Raw genomic sequence first — 22,548 nt, forward strand, 5'->3', positions numbered from 1 at the left:
TTTCTGCCTTTCACGTTTTTCTTTTCTTTTAAAATGTAATCTCTTCATGGGTCCTGTCTCATCTAGTTTATGATGAATTGTGTTTTCTGCCTTGTGTTACACACTCTCTGCATTTAGGTACTGCGACATCTGAGGCTACGCATGTTGGTTTCAGACATCCTCCCAGTTCTTTTCATGTATAGACTGTGGGGTCCTGGTGAGCACCTACTCTTCTTTCATGCTACCCTCCGGCTCCTTCACAATAACCGACTCCCCACTGTCTCTAGGCATTTCCTTCCCTTTCCCTCTACTTTAGGGTTAAGCCCCCAGTGGGTTAGCTCTCCTTCCAGGCATGTGCTCTGCCCCAATCTCACGAGATGCACTTATTGCTAAAGTCCCAAGCCTGGAGAACCACACAGCTGACTTCTTCCTCACAGAGAGGTGGAGAGGGGAGGTGTGAATTAGTTTATTAAGGGCTGCCATAATGAAATACCACAGACTGGGTGGCCTAAAACAACAGAAACTCGTTCTCTCACAGCTCTGGAGGCTGTAAGTCCAAAGTCAAGGTGGCGGCAGGTTCACACTCCCCGTGAGGTCCTCGGGAAGCACCACCCCCTGCCTCTCTCCTAGCTTCTGGCGGCTGTGGGCAATCCTCAATGTTCCTCACCTTGTGGCAGCATAAACTCCAGTCTCTGCCTCTGCCTTTACATGGCCTCTTTCCCTCTGTGTCTCCTGTTTTCTCTGCGTCCAAATCTCCTTCTCCTTTTAAGTACACCGTTCATTGGAGTTACCCCACCTAATCCAGTGTGACCTCATCTTAACTTGATTACATCTACAAAGCCCCTATTTCCAAGTAAGTGCATTCACAGGTACTGGGGGTTAAGGCCTCAACATTTCTTTTGGGGGGACACAGTGTAACCCACAATAGGGGGTCATTGGAGACAATGAGCATCAAGGAGAAATGGATTAAAGAGGTGAGGGGACTCCTTGCTAGGGCACTTCTTTCTAAGCAAGTTGGAAACAGAGTATACAGCTTTCAAACTCTTGACAAGAAGACCAAGCTCAGGGCGCATTGAGGGTTCTTTTCTTCTGAGGTGTGGAGGCTAGATTTAACAGTTACTTCGGATTATTAAAATGCATTGCAGGATCTGCTTATTCAATGATTTGCATTTGTTTTCCCATGATGTTATTATTAGTCACCATCTCTCCCTGAGCCTGAAGAATAATGGCCATCAGGATGACAGTGTGAAATGAAGTGCTGGGTGAAACACAGCCCACAGTGCAGGTCACTGCTGTGGCCCTTAGAAATGGAGGGTGATAAGAAAGTGCTTCCTTGGGACACAGGGTCCTTCTATGACTCTGACCTTTCCCTGCATTGAGCAGCACCACAGGACATGGGAAAATCCACTAAGCCAAGAGAAGCTAGAAATAAATGTGCTATCTATAGACCAGACAGGGTAGGGGGGTGAGCTGCAGAAGGTGAGCCACTCCTGGGGGCACCGCCATAGCCCATCTCAGCCATCCACAGCCAGAGCTCAACAGAGACTGCCTCGCTCCTGCCCCCACCCTCAGGCTTCATCACAGCCAAGTCTGACATGGTTCAGGCCAACAGGGAGGTTTTCAGGGCTCTAATAGCCTGTGTCTTTATCACTTATTGCCAGTCAGGTGGCCATCAGAGAAGAGTGGGGTTTTGAGCATCACTCTGGCTTGGTTTAGTATCATGAGCTTGTATTGATGCCTATTCTCTACCAAGTCCTCGGGGTAGAAAAATGAATCAAACATGGCCTCTGTCCTAAGAGAGCTTAGAGTCTAGCGCAAGAGACAGACATTGGCAGTTAATGTCCATGTAACATGAAGTGCTGCAAAAATGTTGCTCATGGAGGACGTGAGAGCACAGAGGAGGGGTTACCTAAATCAGCCAGGAGAACCTTAGGGAGAGCTTCCTGGAAGAGGAGACCCAGAGCTGAGGCCTGGAGGATTACACTTGCCAGGCCAGGAATGAGGTGAGGGTGTCTAGGAAAAGGAAATATTGGTGCAGACTCAAGGTGGGTAGTAAAGTGAGGGATGCAAGGAGACTTTGCTGCAGAAGACCTTGCTGAAGAACTAGGTCAAGGTCTGTTGTTTAAAGGAAAACTCTCTCCAAAAACTCTAATATGTGGTCTTATTTCCAATACTTAAATATTTGAAATACACTTTCCCCCACTCCTCCCATACCTTCTCATCGTCTTCTGCGACTTCCTCCTCCATCCATCAAGCCTGTTGCCATTCTAGCCTCTCTCTTTTCCTCTGACCTCCTGCCTCTGAGCTCCCTCTTTTCCTCCATTTCTCACTCACAGAGAGAGAGGCAGGGCAGTGGTGGCAGGGTGGAGGCAGCATGCATGGGGTTTCTGAGACACAGAGAAGCTGAGCCTGTCTGAGTCGAGGGTGTTCCTGTCTCAGGGCTCTCCTTGGCAATGGCAGAATTTGCAAGCCTTTTAGCTTCATCCAATTATATTGCCTCCCCAAAGCATTGCCTCCTGAGTGACATCAGGTAGCCAGGGATATAGAATGCAAGGTAACTTAGGAAGAAAAGCCAGCTGGCACCGATCGGCCTCTGAGTGCAAGGCTTTTACTTTATTCGCTGTGAGCTTTCAGGACAGATCAGAGTCTCCATGGCCTGATCTCACTCCTCCTCTCACCCTCCACGCACCCTGTCACTTAAATGACTGTCACTGCATCCTCTCCACCTCCTCCCTTCCAGGTGCCGAGAGTGAGGCATCTCTTCTCCTCCCGTGGCCGCTCTCCCTGTGCCACCTCTTTGTTGCCTTCCCTGGAATCTTGGCCCTCTGTCATCTCCTCTCCCTTCTGTGTCTTTCTACAGGGTCCTTCTCTTCAACTCATAAACATGCTCATTCTCAAACAAGCCTTGCCCCCAATTCCCTACTAGCTTCAATCCAATCTCTCTCCTCCCCTTTCTGGTCAGACTCCTTAAGAGCATCATCTCTGCTTCTGAATCTCCTGTTTGTTACTTTATTTGCTATTTGCTTCTGCAACCCAAATTCTGGCCTCATCTTCCTACTTAAATTCTCTTAGTAACATTGCTGATGTTTTTATTTTACAAAACGAATGGGTGTTTTGCAGGTTTTATCTCATGGGCCTCTTTGCCATGTGTGTATTGGATACAAGGCCCTTCATGATCCAGGCCCTCCCCACCTGTGCATTTTCATCTCCCACCACCCCCAAGCCACACTCTATGCCCCAGCAGCACTAAATTGCTGTAATTATTCATATTTATCAGGATATTTTTCCCTTACCTACCTGGGGCTTTGCTGGGGCTGAGCCCTTTACTTGGAATTCCTTTGTCTTCACTCCCACTCCTTCTTGACTGGCCAACCCCTCCTCCTCCTTTGAGACCGGGTGTGGGCATTGTCTTCTGCAGGCAGCCCTGATCTTGTGCCCAGGCTGAGGCTGGTGCCTGTGCATCTGTTTACCTCTATCTTTGCTTTTATCACATGATATTGTTATCTGTCTGTGTACTTGCCTCTGCCACGTGCCTGGGAACTCCTAGGGAAAGGCCGTATGTGCTTTATTCCAGCCTTTAGCACAGTGCCTGGCACTCAGTGGTGCCAAATCAGTGTCTACTGGATGAATGTATGAATTCTGCCTCAACGAATACTCACAGAAGAGCAGATAGTTGAGTTTTGAAGGGTGAACATTGCCTCAGGAAAAAGGTGGGGTCAAGGGCATCCCTGTTGTCTTAGGTCAGGTTCCCTAGAGCCTGGGAAAGTGAGGATAGCACCAGGGCAAGAGAGCTCAGCAGGGCTGTGGTCCAAGGTGCAGACCAGCTTTAGCCTGGGCTACTGGGAGCCCTGGCACTTGACTCCCAGTGTCAGCCAGTCATTGGCCAAGGGCTACCCTTGAGTTAGGGGGTCAGAATCTTCTGGGCAAAGTGGTTCCCATGGGGCCAAGGCCAGCTGTGAGTTATCATTAGCCCATAGACGCAGGGCCTGGGGTTAGGGGCCCTGGGTGGAGCATGGAAAGCATCCTTCACACTCACAGCACAGGAAATGACAGGGTGCAGTGTCACAGCTTGGTTCATTTAGGGAACTGCAAACTGTTCGGTGTTGCTGGTGTGCAGGAAGCCAATGGGGTGGATCTGAGAGGCAGGGCCAGCTCCTAGAGAGCCCAGGGTGATGTGCTAAGCATATCAGACACTTTACTCAAGCCCTGGAGAGGGCTTTCAGTATTGGATTAACTGCTTTCAATTGCATTAAGATTATTGGCGTGGCGGTAGTGACTGAATGGAGGGACAATCCTGGGGCCAGGGGGACAAGTTAGGAGAGTACACTACAGTCAAGGTGAAAGGTGATAAGAGTCTGAACCAAGGGAGGAACAGTGACGTGGAAAGGGTTGTCAGCTAAGAGAGAGAGGAAGGAGGTTGGGGGAAGGGATTTCTGGTCAGAGAACAATCTTAAAACACCTGCTTCTCCCACAAGGCAAACCACCTCACCTGTGAGCCCTTGCTGCAGTGAGCAAGCTAGCTGTCTCTATCTTCCATCATGCACTAACCCGGCCACAGGCTATAGGATTTGGCTCCTCTGCATCAAAATAGTTCAAGGGCAGTGCAGTCCTGGAGTTTACTGTTAAGGGATTTCCCTCTTGTCTGAATTTAAAAATATGTGGGAGGAAACATATGTCAAGTGCCCCCTCCGTGGAAGACATTGTGCTTGGTGCCTGGGGGGTAATGAGGGGAAGGTGGGCATAAAGATCAATAAAATGTGGTTCCTGCCCTCAAGTTGCCCATAATCTTGTAGGTGAGATGGAAGAGCGTACACCCAGCCGTAACATAAGGCAGATTGTGATGTGTGCTGCAATACAGTGTGTGCAGGCTTGATCCTGGCCAGCGGTAGAGAGGAATACAAGAGAAGTATAAATAACCTGCCCTGGTTACCCAGACAAGGGAGTAATTAATTCTGACCACGGGCTCAGAAAATCTTGCCTTACAGAAGAGGTGACATTGGAGCAGGGTCTGGAGGATGAGAGGGATGTTGACGGGTGGAGAGTGGCATTTCAGACAGAGGGAACAGCAAAGTGAAGCCATCCTTCAAGAAAAAAGAAATCTCGAAGGAATTAATACACTGGGGCTTGCCTAAAATAAGTTCCATGGTAGAGCTAGAAATAGAAACACAAGAGTTCTATGTTTTGGTAGTTCAGTCTAAACTTTAATTGAATTCTTATTACCTTTACATTACGTTGGAGAAAACAATTTGAACTCCTGGGGGAAATAATGCTATGTAAACAGAAGGCACTGAAATAAATAGGTATATTAGTGTACCAAGGATAGTCATTTGCATCTGTTAAAATCCTAATAATAATAGTTGACTGACATAAACAACAGTACATGCAAAGACTACATTCAACCTGCTCAAACTTCCCTCTGGGACTTGTCTTTCAAGAGACTCATCGTTAGGAGAAGAGCTGGGAAACCTCTGGGCCAACTGTGTTTCTCCACCTCATCTCTCCTCTTACAGGTCAACAGTGAACGGCTCTATCTGCCCCTGAAGCTGGGGCAAGGGAAGATAAATATCTTTTCCTTTGGCTTCCACGTGGTGGTGGAAACTGATTTTGGCCTGAAGGTTGTATATGACTGGAAGACCTTCCTGTCCATCACAGTCCCTCGGAGCATGCAGAACAGCACCTATGGTCTGTGTGGCCGCTACAACGGCAACCCTGACGACGACCTGGAGATGCCCATGGGTCTGCTTGCATCGAGCGTCAATGAGTTTGGGCAGAGCTGGGTGAAGAGGGACACCTTCTGCCAGGTGGGCTGTGGGGACCGCTGTCCGTCCTGTGCCAAGGTGGAAGGTTTCTCCAAAGTGCAGCAGCTGTGCAGCCTGATCCCCAACCAGAATGCTGCCTTCTCCAAGTGTCACAGCAAAGTTAACCCCACCTTCTTCTATAAGAACTGCCTGTTTGACTCTTGCATCGATGGGGGCGCGGTGCAGACCGCCTGCAGCTGGCTGCAGAACTACGCCAGCACCTGCCAGACTCAGGGGATTCCGGTGACTGGCTGGAGGAATTACACGTCCTGCAGTGAGTCCTTCTCATTGTCCCTCCTTGTAGCTTCTCCTCTTTCTTGATTGCTCTTTCTTGATTTCTTGATTGGCCAGTCTTCCAACTCCCTAGAAGTCAGAGCAAATTGAGTAGCAATTTAAGGCTATGCACTTTGGAACTGAGTTTGTTATCTGAATGAAGCATGACATGTAACCTCTTGGAGCCTCCATGTCCTTACTGGTAAAATGGAGTTAATATCACTTATTTCATGGGTTACCCTGAGGATGAAATAAGATCATGCATATAAATCACAGAGTATCACACATGGCACTTGGACGCACAAAGTTCACAATAGAATGCTAACAAGAGATTAATGAAAGAAGGATTAGTTACTAAGTTCTAGCACCTCATGGGCCCATCCTTGTCTTAATAATCCGCATGCTTTGTCTAAGCGTGTTATTCTATTTGATTCATATATGTCATGTTTCAGTCTTTGTGTTTATGAAACAGAGCAGAATATTAAGAGTACGTTAGAGAAGGAACTAGAGCCCCTGGATTCTAGCTTTTACTCTGTCTTTAAGGAACTGTGTGACCTTGGGGCAATTCACTTTTCCTCCCTGGTTCTCAGTTTCCCCTTCCATAAAGCAGTGGTAATGCTGCCTTTACTGTTCATGCCTCAGAAATGTAAAGGGGATCCAATTAGGTAATTGAAAGCCAGGCACACTCTGTGCATGCTAAGCAGTATTGTTATATTAATGGCTTGCTCTGAGCCAAGACCCCATGCTAAACATTTTATCAATATACCTCATTTATTCTTCTCAATGACCCAATTAGTCAAGGAGCAACTGAGACTCAGAGGAATGAAGTAACTGCCTAAGGTCATATAATCTGAGTGGCAAAGTCAGGACTTGAGCTTCTAACCCAAAGCCCAGGCTCCCAACCCATATACTATACTGCTGGACTATGTACTGGGATAATTTGCCTGCCTTTAGCACATAAGAATAGGAAAAACTTGTTGGGGGGTCGGGGGGGGGGGGGGCGGGAAACACTGTTGGTCTTTAGCTAACCTGCTTTGATCTATTTTCCTGTCTCAATCTCATTAACAATAGCATATTTCTTTAAAAAGCATATTCCTTTTAGAAGGTCTGTAGCTCTTTTAAAACTACAAATTGATCCTGAATGCATAGAGCTCTAACTAAGTGATACAGCAGGGTCCCCAGAGAATCAACTCCCATTTTCATCTGGAAAGGGAGATTCAGATGAAAAACCAGAAACAGCATTGTGGTTCAACACTCACACAGTCAGTTTACATTCCACACAACTGGATTCATGTAGATTGTAAGGGAAGGGTGGGAGGAAGATGAAGACGGGGAACAGATGCCATCCCATTTCATCCAGGCTCAGTCCCTGAGTGGGTGAGGCCAGGCAGGGTGGGAAATGGTGCCAGTAGGGATGACAGTCCAGACAAACCGGCCTCTGATGACTTCAATAAAATAAATATGCCTATAAAAAAGCTCGGGTCTGGATAAATCCCCAGAGCTACTCTGGATTCACTGGGGTCATTCCAGTAGGACCAGAGAGCTTGTCTTCCTCTAAATCAGAAAACCAAGCTTTGGACGCAAAGGCCTAAACATGGTGCAGAATGGGGAAGCTGTTTTGGAAGGGAAAGCTCTGCTGTTTCCCCTTGAGACATGTTGTGGAGACTTCCCTCTTCACCTGCAGCCACGCCATGCTGGGTGTACTGCTCTCAGGGTGGCTGGGGTGGGGACAGGCATGCCAAAAACCAATGCTTCCAACTGCAACAAACAGGGAAATGCACACAGGGGGCTAATGCCAGGAACTCTCACCTCAATTGATGGGTCTTAATTTTTGTCACTCATGGGAAGGAAAAGAAATTGAGTCAGCAAGCCCTCATAACCTTACTTGCAAGGAAGAAGGGCCCCCACTACAAAGCTTGGCTAGGGATAAAGAGTAAGAAGGTGATTTTTCTTGTCTTTCTCTCCCTTCTACCAGCAACCCTTTCCTCTCCCCTCCCAAATTTCTGTCCAAACATTGGTTGCCTCCTCTCTACCCTGGCTCACCAGTAATGGGAGCTCCACTCATGGCACCCAGAGCCGAGTCTGCCCTGCCTCATCCTCAGTCTCAAGTCCTATCCCTTGCCTTCTACCAGCTTCCCACCAGCACATTCCAGGCCAATACGCCAGGGCCAGCCGGTAACTTAGAATCGTTCCCATCGCAAGGAGACTTAGACCTTCCCTCCCTTGGCATTTCAGGATAGGGGCAAAGATCCAAAAGTTAGAGCACCTGAGGAGATGGTGGTAATGAATGGCAAAAAGGAAAACTAAAATAGGAGAAAAAATATATGTTTTAAAGATGGTATGGGGGTCAGGCTGGGGGAGAGGGTGTGGTTGGAGGCAGCTTCCTTTTACATTTTGAATCTCAGAAGCAGAGAAAAGCTTCAGGAGACTGAGTCCTAACTCAGCCATTCGACCTGAGAATAGGGTTGTTTGTAACTGTATCTGATGTGACTCCCCATCATGTGAGGGCAGGCCCCATCTCTCTCCACCTCTCATTCTACCAAAAATTAATCCAATCTAGCAATTGCTTGATAGGAGAAATGGTGTTTTAGGAGCAAAGGGGTTAACCTAGAACTGCCCATCAAATTTGTGCTTTATTGGTAACAAGGTAGAATGCTGGTGTTTTTCAATGATCTGACTGTTCCCATCAATGGAATAATTTATTACTCAATTACCTTATTTGTAAACTCGTTAGAAAATCTTGTAACCTAAGTTGAACGAATAGGCTTACAGGGAGTAGGGAAGTTAAATTGTCTTAATTACTAGCCTCTCCTTAAAATTCATTGAGCTGAGTCTATCATTCTTTCAGTCCCTTAATCGGGGACTGTAATTAGATGGTATTAGATGGTGAGAGGAGAAAGAGAAGGAAATAAAAAAGGAATAAATGACAGTTCCTTAGCTCTCACTATGTGCCAGGTTCTAAGTGGGATCTGGGGACTCATGCATTTACTTCTCACGGCAACCCTGCCAGGTAGGTACTACTCATAGTCCCATTTTTTAGAGGAAGAAACTGAAGCTCAGAGAAATGAAGTCATTTTCCCCAGGAAGGTGGCCTGGGTAAGTTGGAAAGTGGCTCCTAAGACAGTGCTCTCCCTTCTGTGCAATGCTGCCTCTCTGAGCCTGGTCAACCAGTGCCTAACATGTGGCCAGTCAAAGTTGGTTGTCATCGTCATTTTCCCTTTTATTGGAGGCAGCTGCTGCTACTTCAGAGTGCTGGGTCCAAAGTCTGGTAATTAGGATTTGTCTTACATATTTCTCCATACATCTAATAAATTCCTGTTGAATAATTGTTTTAAAAAATCCTTCTATGACTACAACTGTTACTACTGTGAATTGCAGAAGTTATTATCGAAGTACCAGGCACTATATCAGGAGCTTTACGAATTATATCTCATTTCATTTTGATAACTACTTGATGAGGGAGATATTATGATCCCAATTTTATAGATGAGAAAACAGAGGTTTAGAGAGAGTAAGTAACCTGTCCATAGTGACACTGCCTAATGGCAGAGCGAGGCCTCAAATCCAGGTTGGTCTGATTCCAAAGCCCCTGTCCATTCTGTTGAGCTGAATTGCTTCTTAGGGGCTCCATTCATCCTGTCTACCAAGGCACAGATGCTGGGTATGGCAAGAGACAGATTCTTGACCACAGTACAAATCCAGGTGCAGAGCCCAGGTCATCACGCCACAGCTCTCAGTACATCATTTGGTGGGGAGAGAGAAGCAGCGGATCAGTTCTAGGAATCTGAAAGTTTGTTTTCCAAGAATCAGGTGTTTCTTAGCCATCTGTCATGTTCTCAGCACTGTTTTGGGTGACTTGGAAGAATCAGAGTGTGAAACATGGTGTTTATCATCTAGTTGGAGAAATAGACCCATGTGAAATACTTAAAGAATAAACATCTCTAAATTGGTAATACCTCTTCCCAAATGTTACAATGTATCGCAGATCTTCAGTCACTGTTAACACTGGCATATGAACAAGTTAAACAAATAAATAATAAAAATAAAACAAGTGAATACTGGCACATGAACAGAAAGACCAACCAACGGAAAGAAGAGAAAGTTCAGAAACAGGCCCAAACACTAAAGAGAAATTAGCGTATGGTAAAGCTGGCATTTCAAATTACTGGGAAAACATATTTGTTATTCAGTAAGTAGTAAAAGGTCAAAGGGCAAACTAGCTGGGAAAAGCTAAATCCTTCCTTCATTTCTTACTCCGAAATAAAATCCGGGCAGAACAAAGATTAAACAGAAAAAAATTAAATCACAAAAATACTAGAAGAAAACAAAGGAGCGTTCTTGATAATCTTGCAGTGGGGAGAACATTTCAGAACAAATTATCCAAGGCTAAAAGGGAAACTTGACAAATTTCATTACATTAAAAATTTTACATCTTTACATGGCAAAGAGATAACAACTTCAAAAAAAGTTTAAAAATTATTTAAAAATGAATACAAAGTTGAAAGACAAATGATAAATATTTTGTAACACATATGACATACCACAAAGGCCTATTTTAATTTTTTTTTTTTTTGAGATGGAGTCTTTCTCTGTCACCAGGCTGGAGTGCAGTGGCACGATCTCAGCTCACTGCAACCACCGCCTCTTGGGTTCAAGCAATTCTCCTGCCTCAGCCTCCCAAGTAGCTGGGACTAAAGGCGCATGCCACCATGCCCGGCTAATTTTTGTATTTTTAGTAGAGACAGGGTTTCACCATGTTGGTCAGGATGGTCTCGATCTCTTGACCTCATGATCCACCTGCCTCGGCCTCCCAAAGTGCTGGGATTACAGGCGTGAGCCACTGTGCCTGGCCAGGCCTATTTTAATTTTTAAAGAACTTTTATAATTTAATAATAAAAATTTCAACAACATGAAATGTGAAAATGATATGAAAAGGCAGTTAACAAAAAAAGACATATGAATGGATTATAAACAAATGAGAACAAGAGGATCAACCTCACAAAGAAATGCAAACTAAATAAGGAGATGGCACATATAGCATTTTAACCTTGTTTCCAAAGATCAGACAATTTGGTGATAGACAATCAAGGAGAGTGTGGGAAAACAAACCTCCTCCAATAGTGCAGGTAAGAAGACAAATTGGCACAGTCTCTTTAGAAGCAACTTAGCGGCATTCATACCATTTCACCCAGTAATTCCACTTTCAGTAATTTATTCCACAGATGCCCTTACTCATGAGGGCAAAGGTATACGTACAGGGATGTTCACTGCAGCATCAGCATAAACACATAAAGTACACGCAGCATGCAGCAGTGCAAAAGCAATAATTTGAGGCTAAATGGAATGAATATTGTCATAAAGAAAGCAATGAGCAGAAATGTGTATATATTATGCTCCCATTTATGCAAAAAATAATGGGCAAGGCATACATGTATGCTTATGTGCATAAACACACACACAAATGGGTGCTTGTATATGCATAGAACACTTCTGGAAAAATTGACTATAGTTTGCTATCAGAGGTTGCCATTTCATCACGCTTTTTCTTGTATGGTTTGGATTTTCTACACTATGCAAGTATTATGTATTAAACTACAAATGTTTTTTAAAAACATATGGTATATTGTGAGAGTGGTTATATGAATCAATACATGTGTTAAAATTCATAGAACTGTGTACTCTAAAAGTAGGTGTTACCGCTATATAATTTAAAAAATGAAATAACACCCCATATAGATACTGTATACGGTATAGGGTAGAAGTTCCCACATAATGGTAGCTGTGCTTTTAGTATACGTTGATTGAGATAATAGCTTCTACGAAACTTTTTAAGCAAACCTATCTTTAATGATTGACTAATACTGAACACTTACATGCCAACCACTGTTCTGAGCACACAGACTCACTTAATCCTTTGCAACCAGCCATGAAGTGAATGCTATTGGTATCTGTATTTATAGATAAGAAAGCTGAAGCTCAGAGAGCCCGAGTGACGCTCTGGGTCTCTTATAGCTGGTTCCAGAGCCCACACCCTTCACCAGGACCCTACCTGCCTTCTATAGAAGCATCTAGATGCATTTGAAAAATGGCAGAACATAATTGACGTGAGTCAGTTTGCACAGACATGTGCACATGCACACACCCATGCATGCCAGCACGTGTACTCATGCACACAAACACACACAGTGTACATTTGCCTTCTCAGAGATCATGGGGCTGAGGCATCTACTGATGATAAACTGCTGGCTTAGAAAAACGTTCTGTAGAAGCTCTGGGGTGTAGAGGAGCTGACATTGGTCTAAGAGGGAGAACTATATGGGTAAGGTGGGACTCCCACTGGCACTTGAAGAACCAGGAATTTGGATAGGCTGAGAGGATGAAGAAGGGCATGAATAAGAAAGATCAATGTGAACGAAGACCTAGAGGCAGGAGGAGTGTGGGTGCCCTGGGAGGTTATCAGGTGACATGTCTAACTGGAGATTCAGATGGGCGGTGGGTTTAGGTGGCAGGCCATAGAGGATCTCAATGGCCAGGCTGAGGTGAGGACGACCATGATGTGAGAAGCTCCAGCCACCTCCGTCTGCATGTTGGCCCTTTATTTAAGCAGGAACGAATCAGACCCAGGCTTTCTGTGAGCAAAGAGGGCAGTAATGAAGAAAGGCGGCAGACCTCCTGGCTCCTGCCTCTCCCGTGCCTTTCATCTCCCTGAGTAGGTGAGCAATGGCCGTGAGAAAACCCTCCTCGGTGCCTTGTGATCGTGCGAGTCTTGACTTGTCTCTCTTGTTCCAGCTGTCACCTGCCCTCCAAACAGCCATTACGAGAGCTGCGTGAGTGTCTGCCAGCCCCGCTGCGCCGCCATCCGCCTGAAGAGTGACTGCAGCCACTACTGCGTGGAGGGCTGTCAGTGCGACGCTGGCTACGTCCTCAACGGCAAGAGCTGCATCCTGCCCCACAGCTGCGGCTGCTACTCCGATGGCAAATATTACGAGGTACGGGAGGCCAGCCCGGCCTTTTCCTCCTTGCCAATGATCAGATTCCTCTCCAACTCTAAGAGGTTGGTCAGATTGACCAATTTTCCCACTTCATTATGAAGAGCGTCGTGTTCATGGCAGGGGAATGGGATGGGGGGTAGAGAGGCTAAGCACACTGTTCAGGTGATGCTCTTGGGCACTGAGTGTCAGATTTGGAAAAGCACCTGAGTGTCTCCTTCCTCCCTCCTTCACAGTGGCAAGGTCTCCAGCACTCTGCCTTCCCTACTCACTCACATTTGTGTGTCTGTGTCGTGCCTTTCTCTGATTTTCTGTCCTGTAAATCTCAGTTTGAAAGCTTCAGATACAGCTATAGTTTGGATATACGGTGGCTGTGAATCTGATATTTGTAGCTGTCTTAGCTAAGGACATTTGTAACTGGAAAATATGGAGCTGGAGGCTGAGTGGGGCGGACTTCCCTCTTCTGTCTGTTGAGGCTCCGTGAGGGTAGCTGTGGCTGCCATCTCCACGTGTTGCATTTGTCACTGTGGTATCATCCCTAGAGTTTGGTCTGGACTGCTAATGTGGTGCCCCCACATCCCACCCTCTGCGGCGCCCTCTACAGGAGTTTAAACATAGAGTTAATGAAGATGCCCTTCGTAGATGTTTCTCAATAAAGCATATTAGTTCACGAAATCATTTCACTTTTTGGACTTTGTAATCTTTCCATAATACTAAGCTAGAATTCCATAATACTAAGCTAGAAAAGCTCTTGCCTAGACAAGGTATTTAGTTCATGGTTTGACCTCAAGCCCATTCTCTGTTGAAATGATATCAAAACCATATGTTGGCAAGTTAGATGGTTAACAACTACAGATAATTGAGTATCTGCTGTTTGCAAAGCACTGTGCTGGTGGTATTGTGGGGGATGAGAAAGCACGTCCCCTGCCTTGAGGATCTTAAAAATCTATTCAGAAGAGAGAAACAATGTACTTTAAAGAACAAGAGATCAGTTACAAAATAACTTATCAGCAAGTGAAAAATAATACCCTACAGAACTAATCAATTTTAAGTGAAAAAGAATAGTAGCATTTAAAATAAATCTAATTGAAATGTCTGAATTGGAAATCAGCTAGGCGAAAAATAAATAATATCTCCTTTTTGTAAAGATGCATTGACTCATTCAAGTTGCCCTAACTTCGGGGATAAATAAAAGAAATGTGGACATTACCCTCAATTTCACTTTCAGTGGAGAATTTATTTAAATGCTATATTAGAAAGACAGGGAGGAAGTAAGGTAAAACAGTGGAACTAATCAAAGGAGACTTTTTGGGAAAGGGGGTGTTGAAATGAGCTCTTAGAAATGTTATTTGAAAGGAAAAGGCAGAACATGTGGAAAAAATTAATGAATTCTGTTTTCTCACAGTTGAGGAGAAGATATAACCAGGCTCAAAACTCAAAAAGCACTCTCTAAACTGTGTTCCCCAGCCCGGAGACTTACCAAAACCTATCCATTTCTCAACTGTGCCATGCACCCTCAGCAGGCATCCTGAGTGTCAGTGTGGCATAATTCAACGAAACCTGGGTTTGATCCTAGCGGTACCACCGCTGGAGGTGTGACACTGAGTAAACGCTATCATTTCTCTGAGCGTCTGTTTCCCTGTGAATGAGATGTGACTAATGATACCAACCCAGTAGGGCTGTTGCATAAATAATCTATGCTGGGTTCCTAGCCTAGTGCCTGTCATCGAGTCCTTCAATAATTGGTAGCTGCTATTGTTATTGATGTTTTGTTATTCTCTTGAAAAACGTTTTGTAAACGAAAAATCCTGCCGTGTTAATGAAAGGATGCAAAGAAAAGCCCTTGGAACTCTCAGGAAAAGCATGGTCAGCTCTTGGCTGCTATTAGTACTACAGTGTAAACATTATGAGCAGTTTTTCATCAGAACCTCAGTGGATTTTGACAACAGCTTACATCCGGGAAGCAGCAAACTCAGAAAACAAAGAATCCATATCTACTTGCCACCATTCTAAAGTGCCTGGGGGCTTGTTCATAGAACAAATTTCTTTGGAAATGAATAGAGAATACGCCTGATTATTAGCATGTAGAGTGATCACCCAGCTGTCATTGTCACGTATGATTAAAGTAAAGAAAGCAGCGTTGGGCCAGCCATTTTACTGTGATGCTAGTTTCAGGATCAGATTCTCTTGTGGATGAGTTATTTACCCTTTATCGTATCCACATACATCAAGTTATTTTTCTCTTTTCACCACTGTAATGTCTGACTTCTTATCAGAGAGAGGCCAAACCATCCACTCAGTTATTCTATAAATCTGATAAGAGAAATGAAGTCAATTTGTGAGGCTGTTGGCACCCAGAATATGTTACATAAGTCTGGAAGGAGAGTAGACTTAGTTCCAGGAATGACTTCACTTTGAGGATGAAAGAATCAGCAATAGCATCTTGAAGTGCACTGCAGTCAGGAAACTTGTTCTGGAAGATCTCCTCCTCTATCTATTTACCCTTGAATCTGAGTCATATCTGTAGTTGATATCCAGGGTTTTGATGTCTCTAGTTAAAGCAGAAAACTGACCAGACAGAAGCATAGGCCTTTTTGTGCTATTGAAAGATCTTTTCTGGATAACACTATTTTGGTAAGTCGATAATGCATTGAGTGCCCATATCTCTATGACACAGTCTATTTATTGGTACCACATCCCACTTGGACAATCATGACCAATTTCCAACAGTTTCCTGGAATTCTTAGTCTAGAGCAAGTGCAACATCAAGAATGCAAACCCTACCAAGCAGAGTCGTGCCTGCAGGTTGCTGCCTGTTTTGGGAAAAAGTAGAAAATAACATTCTAGTTGTGGGACTCCTGGGAAAGAAAAGAAAAGAATAGCTGCCTCCAGTTGAGGATACGCTATGTTGTAGGTATTTTATATAATGTTGTATAATTTCTTCACCATCTGAAAGAGGATGAGCCATTCTACTCCTGTAATAGCAGCTTCTATTTATTGAGTGCCTATCCTATGCCGGAAAGTGTGTTTTATACATCTTATTTAATTTAATCCTCACAACTGCCCTGTAAGACATTATTTTTAATTTAATTTTATTATTATTACTTCCGAGACAGGGTCTCACTCTGTTGCCCAGGCTGAAGTGCAGCGACGGGATCACAACTCACTGCAGCCTCTACCTCACAGGCTTAAGCGATCCTCCCACCTCAGCCTCTGGAGTAGCTGGGACTACAGGCATGCACTACCATGCTGGTTGTTATTATTATTATTATTATTATTATTATTATTATTATTATTATTATTTTGAGACAGAGTTTTGCTCTGTCACCCAGGCTGGAGTGCAATGGTACGATCTAGGCTCACGGCAACCTCCGCCTCCCAGGTTCAAGCGATTCTCCTGCCTCAGCCTACCGAGTGGCTGGGACTATAGACATGTGCCACCACACCTGGCGAATTTTTGTATTTTTAGTAGACATGGGGTTTCACCATGTTGGCCGGGCTCCTCTCAAACTCCTGACCTCTGGTGATCCGCCCACCTCAGCCTCCCAAAGTGCTGGGATTACAGGCATGAGTCACTCCACCTGGCCTATTATTATTATTATTAAGTAGAGATGAGGTTTCACTGTGTTGCTCAGGCTTATCTCAAACTCCTGGGCTCAAGCAGTCCTTCCACCTCAACCTCCCAAAGTGCTGGGATTACAGGCATGAGCCACTGCACTCAACCACAAGATATTATTAATATCTCCAATTTAGAAATGAGCAAAGTGACACTGGGGAGGTGAGTAACGCTACTCAAGATGGCACAGGTGGGGATACAGGACTAGATTGAAACCCAGGTGGTCTGATCCCAAAACGTTCCTTTCATGGACCCCAGGTGTTCTTTGGATCTTTCACATTCAGGACACGTGGGAATGAAGGTACTTCCATCAGAAGTAAATTGGAAGCAGACTAGACACAAGGAAGGGTGAGGATTGTGAAATGTGAAATGGTTAATCAGAAGTGTTGGTCATTGCTTTCTTACGACTGTTTAAGATTTGAAGGGCCAATTTATCATTCTTGAGTGAATTTTAATTTCATCTTTGAAGCAGAGTCTGTACTTGTTAGAAGTATGATTCCTTGATGAATATTTTCTACCAAATATTCTTCCTCTTTACCTAGTTCCTCTAACAGCTGCACATTCAGGTTGACTGTGATTAGTTCTACAATTCAGCCACAAAGATTTCAGAGTTCTTGATTAAAATCAATCAAGTTATGGCCGGGGTGGTGGCTCATACCCGTAATCCAAGCAGTTTGGGAGGCTGAGGCAGGAGGATCGCTCGAGCCTAGCAGTTCAAGAACATAGTGAGACTCCGTCTCTACAAAAAATACAAAAATTAGCTGGGTGTGGTGGCGTGTGCTTATAGTTCCAGCTACTAGGGAGGCTGAGATAGGAGAATCGCTTGAGTCCAGGCGTTCCGGGTTACTTACAGTGATCTGCGATTGCACTACTGCACTCCAGCCTGGGCAACAGAATGAGACCCTGTCTCTAAAAATAAATAAATAAGTAAGTAAATAAATGCATGTCAAAACTGCGTATTGTTTGGCGTCTGAGTTGCATGGAACTGATGGAGCATTTGAGTTGAGGCCGTTTCCCCACTGCTGCCTCCTACAAATTCCAGCCCCATTAAAGATAGGCTAGCCAAGCCTGATAAAAGACGAGGGGGACTGGGCTTTCGGGTCCCCAGCCCTGACCACAGTCTGAATTTAATGCAAACGGCGCCTCTCTTCCAGCCCAAGCAGCTATTTTGGAACAGCGACTGCACGCGGCGCTGCCGCTGTTTCCGTCGCAACCTGATTCAGTGCGACCCGCGCCAGTGCAAGTCAGACGAGGAGTGTGCGCTGCGCAACGGGGTGCGCGGCTGCTTCAGCACCAAGACCTCCTACTGCCTGGCGGCCGGCGGCGGCGTCTTCCGCACCTTCGACGGCGCCTTCCTGCGCTTCCCAGCCAACTGCGCCTTCGTGCTGTCCACCATCTGCCAGAAACTGCCCGACATCTCCTTCCAGCTTATCATCAACTTCGACAAGTGGTCGGCCCCCAACCTCACCATCATTTCGCCCGTCTACTTCTACATTAACGAAGAGCAGATTCTCATCAACGACCGGAACACGGTCAAGGTAACCAGCCTGGCGACCATTCTTAAGAAGGGGCCCGGAAACAAGGGGTTGGCTAGGGGACTGTGTAGGGTTCTCCCAGATAGCCAAGTTGCAGGATAGATTGTTGCTTCATGGTGTTCCACACACAGTGACCAGGTTTTAAAGAATCAAAGTATGAAGATGTTTTAAGCCTAAGAATGGACACCATTTGGTTCTTGGCTGATGATTCCAAAGGCAGGAGACTTGCAGGGTCTCAGAGCCAGGCAATGGCATGGGCGCTAATAGAGCTTCAGGTGATAAATTGTTAGATAAATCAGTTTTTACTCTGATTGCTTTCCAAAAAGCATCTCATTTGTTTTTAACAGCCCTTAAGATTATTCTTGGCTCTGCCCTCTTGTAGTAAGACCCACCCTTCATCTTTGCCATCCTTTCTATAAGCTAAGAGAAAGCAAGCACTTGCCTAAAAAACACCAATCTGAGTAAAAACCGGACTCACACCCCCATTATCCGAGGGCCCCGTGATGACATGCTGAAGGGCAGGAAATGGGAGGCTGCTCTTGGTGGATTTCTCTTAGGTTGGCTCCTCCTTAGGCCCATTGCCTGGTTTCTTGTTTATCTTACACCTGTGTGTAAATAAATGTAAATCCCCCCGCCACCCTCACAACAAATATGGCTCTCCGACTTGAATTCCTCCCACCCCTTCCATTTAAGAAGTGCATCTGCTCAGATGCACTGTTGACAGTGACCCAGCCTCTCAGCTAGAGCAGGCTGCTGTGGTAGGTCGCCCGGAAGGATGGAGCCAGGCCCCAGCACTGTGAGCACAGAGAGGCAGGGACCCGGAGACAGCCACATTAACAATTTTTGGAATTGACTGTTATTGTGTGTATCTGTTTTCCACCTGCTCAGATAATCAGGCCTTGAGTGTATCTTTAATTGAAGAGTCATCAAATAGCGTAGTATCCAGCATCAGGCAAAAGAGCAGCAGTATTTTGTGAGCTTAAAATGAAGAATCTGAAATTCAATACCGGTTTTAACTTCAATGAAAGGTGCCACTGTTTTTGACATTCTCATTCCTTTCACAAATTGGCCCACATCAACACGACAGCCTTGGTCCAGAATCCAGGAGCTAGAAAATGGAAATGACCACCCAAGAGAGCAAAACTGACATTGTGGTTGAACAAAATACCCCAACCTAGTCAAAACAGTAGAGACTCATTTTTGAAAAAGGTGCCTACTTTTTTATTTTTTTTATTTTAAGGTACAAAAGCTACTAATAGCCTGGGGAGAAAATTTTTATTTTGTAAGTACAGGAAAAGCAAGTTATATTCTGTCCCAAGGGCTAAGGAAAGAAAATGTTAGAAAGCAGAAAAATGACAAATGCAGAAAATAATGTGTGTATAGGTCCTCTGGGGGGACCTCCAGTTTGAACATTATAAGCAAGAAAACGATAAATATGGCAATGATGCCCAGATCCATTTTAACTGTGTTAGACTCTCCTTGGCACAGGATTGGGATTTCATTTTCAGTAATTGGTTTATGCTGGGGAAAGTTTTAGACACAAATCCAGCCGTTCATTGTGGGTTATACGTTTCTAAGGTTTCCTTATCTCTCACCTCCTCTCCCCTACTTCTGCTCCATAGTTTGCTTCCTTTGGGGCAACTACACAGTAAGATGAGTGAATGCCTTTAAACTCTAGGGCAGGGGCCGGCAAATCTGCTTGCTGCCTGTTTGTGTAAATAAAGCTTTGCGGGAACACAGCCACACTCATTTAGTTGTATATTGTCTATGCCTGCTGTCATGCTGCAGGGACAGAGTGGAGTCGTTGAGACAGAGATCACAGGGCCTGCGACGCCCAAAATATTTTCCCTGGCCCTTTCCTGAACAAGTTTGCCAACCCCTGCTCTAAGCGTAAGCGTAATTATTTTCTTTTTTCCTCCTCCAATAGGTGAATGGCACACAAGTGAATGTTCCATTTATAACTGGTTTGGCAACCAAAATCTACAGCAGTGAGGGGTTTCTGGTGATTGACACCAGCCCAGACATCCAGATATACTACAATGGTTTCAACGTCATTAAAATCAGCATCAGCGAGAGGCTGCAGAACAAAGTGTGCGGTCTCTGTGGCAACTTCAACGGGGACCTAACAGATGATTATGTGGCCTTGCGAGGGAAGCCGGTGGTAAGCAGCGTGGTGCTGGCCCAGAGCTGGAAAACCAATGGCATGCAGAAGAGGTGAGGGTGTAGGAGTTCAAGCCACTAGACTTGGTGGCCCAAGTTCTCTCACGTCCATGGGTGGTGTGAATGAGGAATGCCTTTTCCTTAGCACTGCCCCTGCTCTCCTACAGAGACGAGCCAAAGCTCTTTGGAGTTTTGATGCTAAAAATGGGCACATCAGAGACCCCAGTAATTTCGTGAACTGCAGAGGAAGGAGTTGGGCTTAGATGATATAACTCTAATTCTCATGTCATCCAGCCCTTGGCTAAACAGAAGAGTGTGCCCAGGATGAGAACTCTGAGGCCTTGACCAGCTGCCCACATGGGACCTAGGCACCCCTGCTGGGTGTGGAATTAAGAGGTGACTCAGAAGAAGAAGGGCTGTCTTTGACTCCCTTAGCGCTGGGTCGAATTGTGTGTCCTTGCCTCTTACAAGAAGGCTTGCTGTGGTTGTGTAGGCAGAAGTTGGTGGGAATCAGGAAAGCCTTTTTTAAAAACAGAAGTTATTATCAGGCCCACCCCTGGCCAGCAGAGAGAGAGTGAGCTAAAGAAGTTATTCCAAAGGTTTTAAATTTAGGGCCCCTCAGGGCTGCTGAGTATGTGGATACCTTTCTGGATCTGTAGACATGCTTCTCTTTCTTGTTAGTTCTCCGCTTGTACAATGGCTCAATCACATTGCTTTACATGCTAAATATCAGCTAAATCCCCAGTCCTGGAAATCACACTTTAAGCCTCTTTGACCCTGCCCCAAGTGGACACTGAACAATGTATCATATATTAGACTATCCTGTGAATTATGGGACTCAGAGCTGTGAAAATTCTTGGGCAATATCTTGTCCAATCTCTTCCTTTCCTAGGTAAAACAGAGACTAAGACAGTGAATGACTTACATGAGGAGGCCCCATATATGGCAAAGCCAGGACTAGATTCCAGGATTCCTAATTTGGTGCTTACTCTAGAATACCATGCATTGACCTACAGATAGAAAAGAGAGAACTTTGGACATTACATTTAGAACACTACATTAAGCCATTGCAGTGTTTCCAAAGATAGGCAAGGTTCAGTTCCTCCTGAGGAATTATGATTCTGTTTGAATTTGGCCGGCCTGCCTCCCTCCCTCCTTCCCTCCCTCCTTCCCTTCTGTTCCCTTCCCTCCCCTCCCCTCCCCCACTCCCCCTTCCCCTCCTCCTCCCCCCTTCCCTCCCTTCCCCTCCCCTCCCTTCCCCTCCTTCCCCTCCCCTCCCCTCCCCTCCCTTCCCCTCCCCTTCCTTTTTAAATAAACTATTATCAGCTGGACACCAACTTTCTTGTAATGTTTAGCTTTTGGTCCCTAATGGCTAAAGTGGAACTGGCTTAGAAAGCTTCCTTTCATATCTTTAATTCCACGAAGTATCATTACTATTATCATTGTTATTGGTTATATCAATACCTGTTAATGGTTATTATATCAATCATATCAATCAATTATGTCAAAGTGTTCATGCTTACTGTATCAATATCGGCCTTTCATGTGGCAGTTTGGCCACTAATCCATCATTCCATTTTACCCTCACTGTATTTCAGTGATATAAACAACAGGAATTACCGTTTTACTTTCTTAGATGGATAGAATAGAGACTAGCAGTATCTTACTTGCCAAAGGTCACAAAGCTAGTGTTGGAATTGGCACAATGCACTAGCTTCAGGGGTAGCAAAACAGGTACAGATGCGGTTTACCTTCCATTGGAGATCTCAGATGGCTGTTTTTACTTCACTCAGTCTGACCAGACCTCTTGCCCCCCAGCTGCAACGAGCTGCAGTTCTCACAGTATGCAGCCATGTGTGACAATGTGCACATCCAGAAGATGCAGGGTGATGGCTACTGCCTGAAGCTCACCGACATGAAGGGCTTCTTCCAGCCCTGCTATGGGCTTCTCGATCCCCTCCCATTCTACGAGTCCTGCTACCTGGACGGCTGCTACAACCACAAGAAGTTCCAGCTGTGCGGCTCCCTGGCCGCCTACGGGGAGGCCTGCCGCTCCTTCGGGATCCTTAGCACCGAGTGGATTGAGAAGGAGAATTGCTGTAAGAGAATTATTTTATTTCTGTGGATTCCATTTTCAGTGAAAAGAACAGCTTTGCTGGTAGCATTGCTTTTTCTAGGGATGACTGGTCCTCTCCAGA

General features: G+C 45.2%; 1 protein-coding gene across 3 annotated transcripts in view; it reads left to right on the forward strand.

Annotated features, from left to right (window-relative positions):
* The window catches only part of LOC101149677 (tubulin-specific chaperone cofactor E-like protein), a 166,364-nt gene that overhangs the window by 115,730 nt on the left and 28,086 nt on the right, over positions 1-22,548 (forward strand). For all 3 annotated transcript variants that reach the window (XM_019035734.4, XM_063693610.1, XM_063693611.1), the window contains 5 exons: positions 5,490-6,051; positions 12,840-13,039; positions 17,810-18,193; positions 20,118-20,404; positions 22,169-22,449. In XM_019035734.4, coding sequence (XP_018891279.3) covers positions 5,490-6,051; positions 12,840-13,039; positions 17,810-18,193; positions 20,118-20,404; positions 22,169-22,449 — 1,714 coding nt within the window. The remainder of the gene's footprint in view (positions 1-5,489; positions 6,052-12,839; positions 13,040-17,809; positions 18,194-20,117; positions 20,405-22,168; positions 22,450-22,548) is intronic.

The sequence above is a fragment of the Gorilla gorilla genome, chromosome 9 (genome assembly GCF_029281585.2).
Source record: "Gorilla gorilla gorilla isolate KB3781 chromosome 9, NHGRI_mGorGor1-v2.1_pri, whole genome shotgun sequence".
In the NCBI taxonomy this organism is placed as follows: Eukaryota; Metazoa; Chordata; class Mammalia; order Primates; family Hominidae; genus Gorilla; species Gorilla gorilla.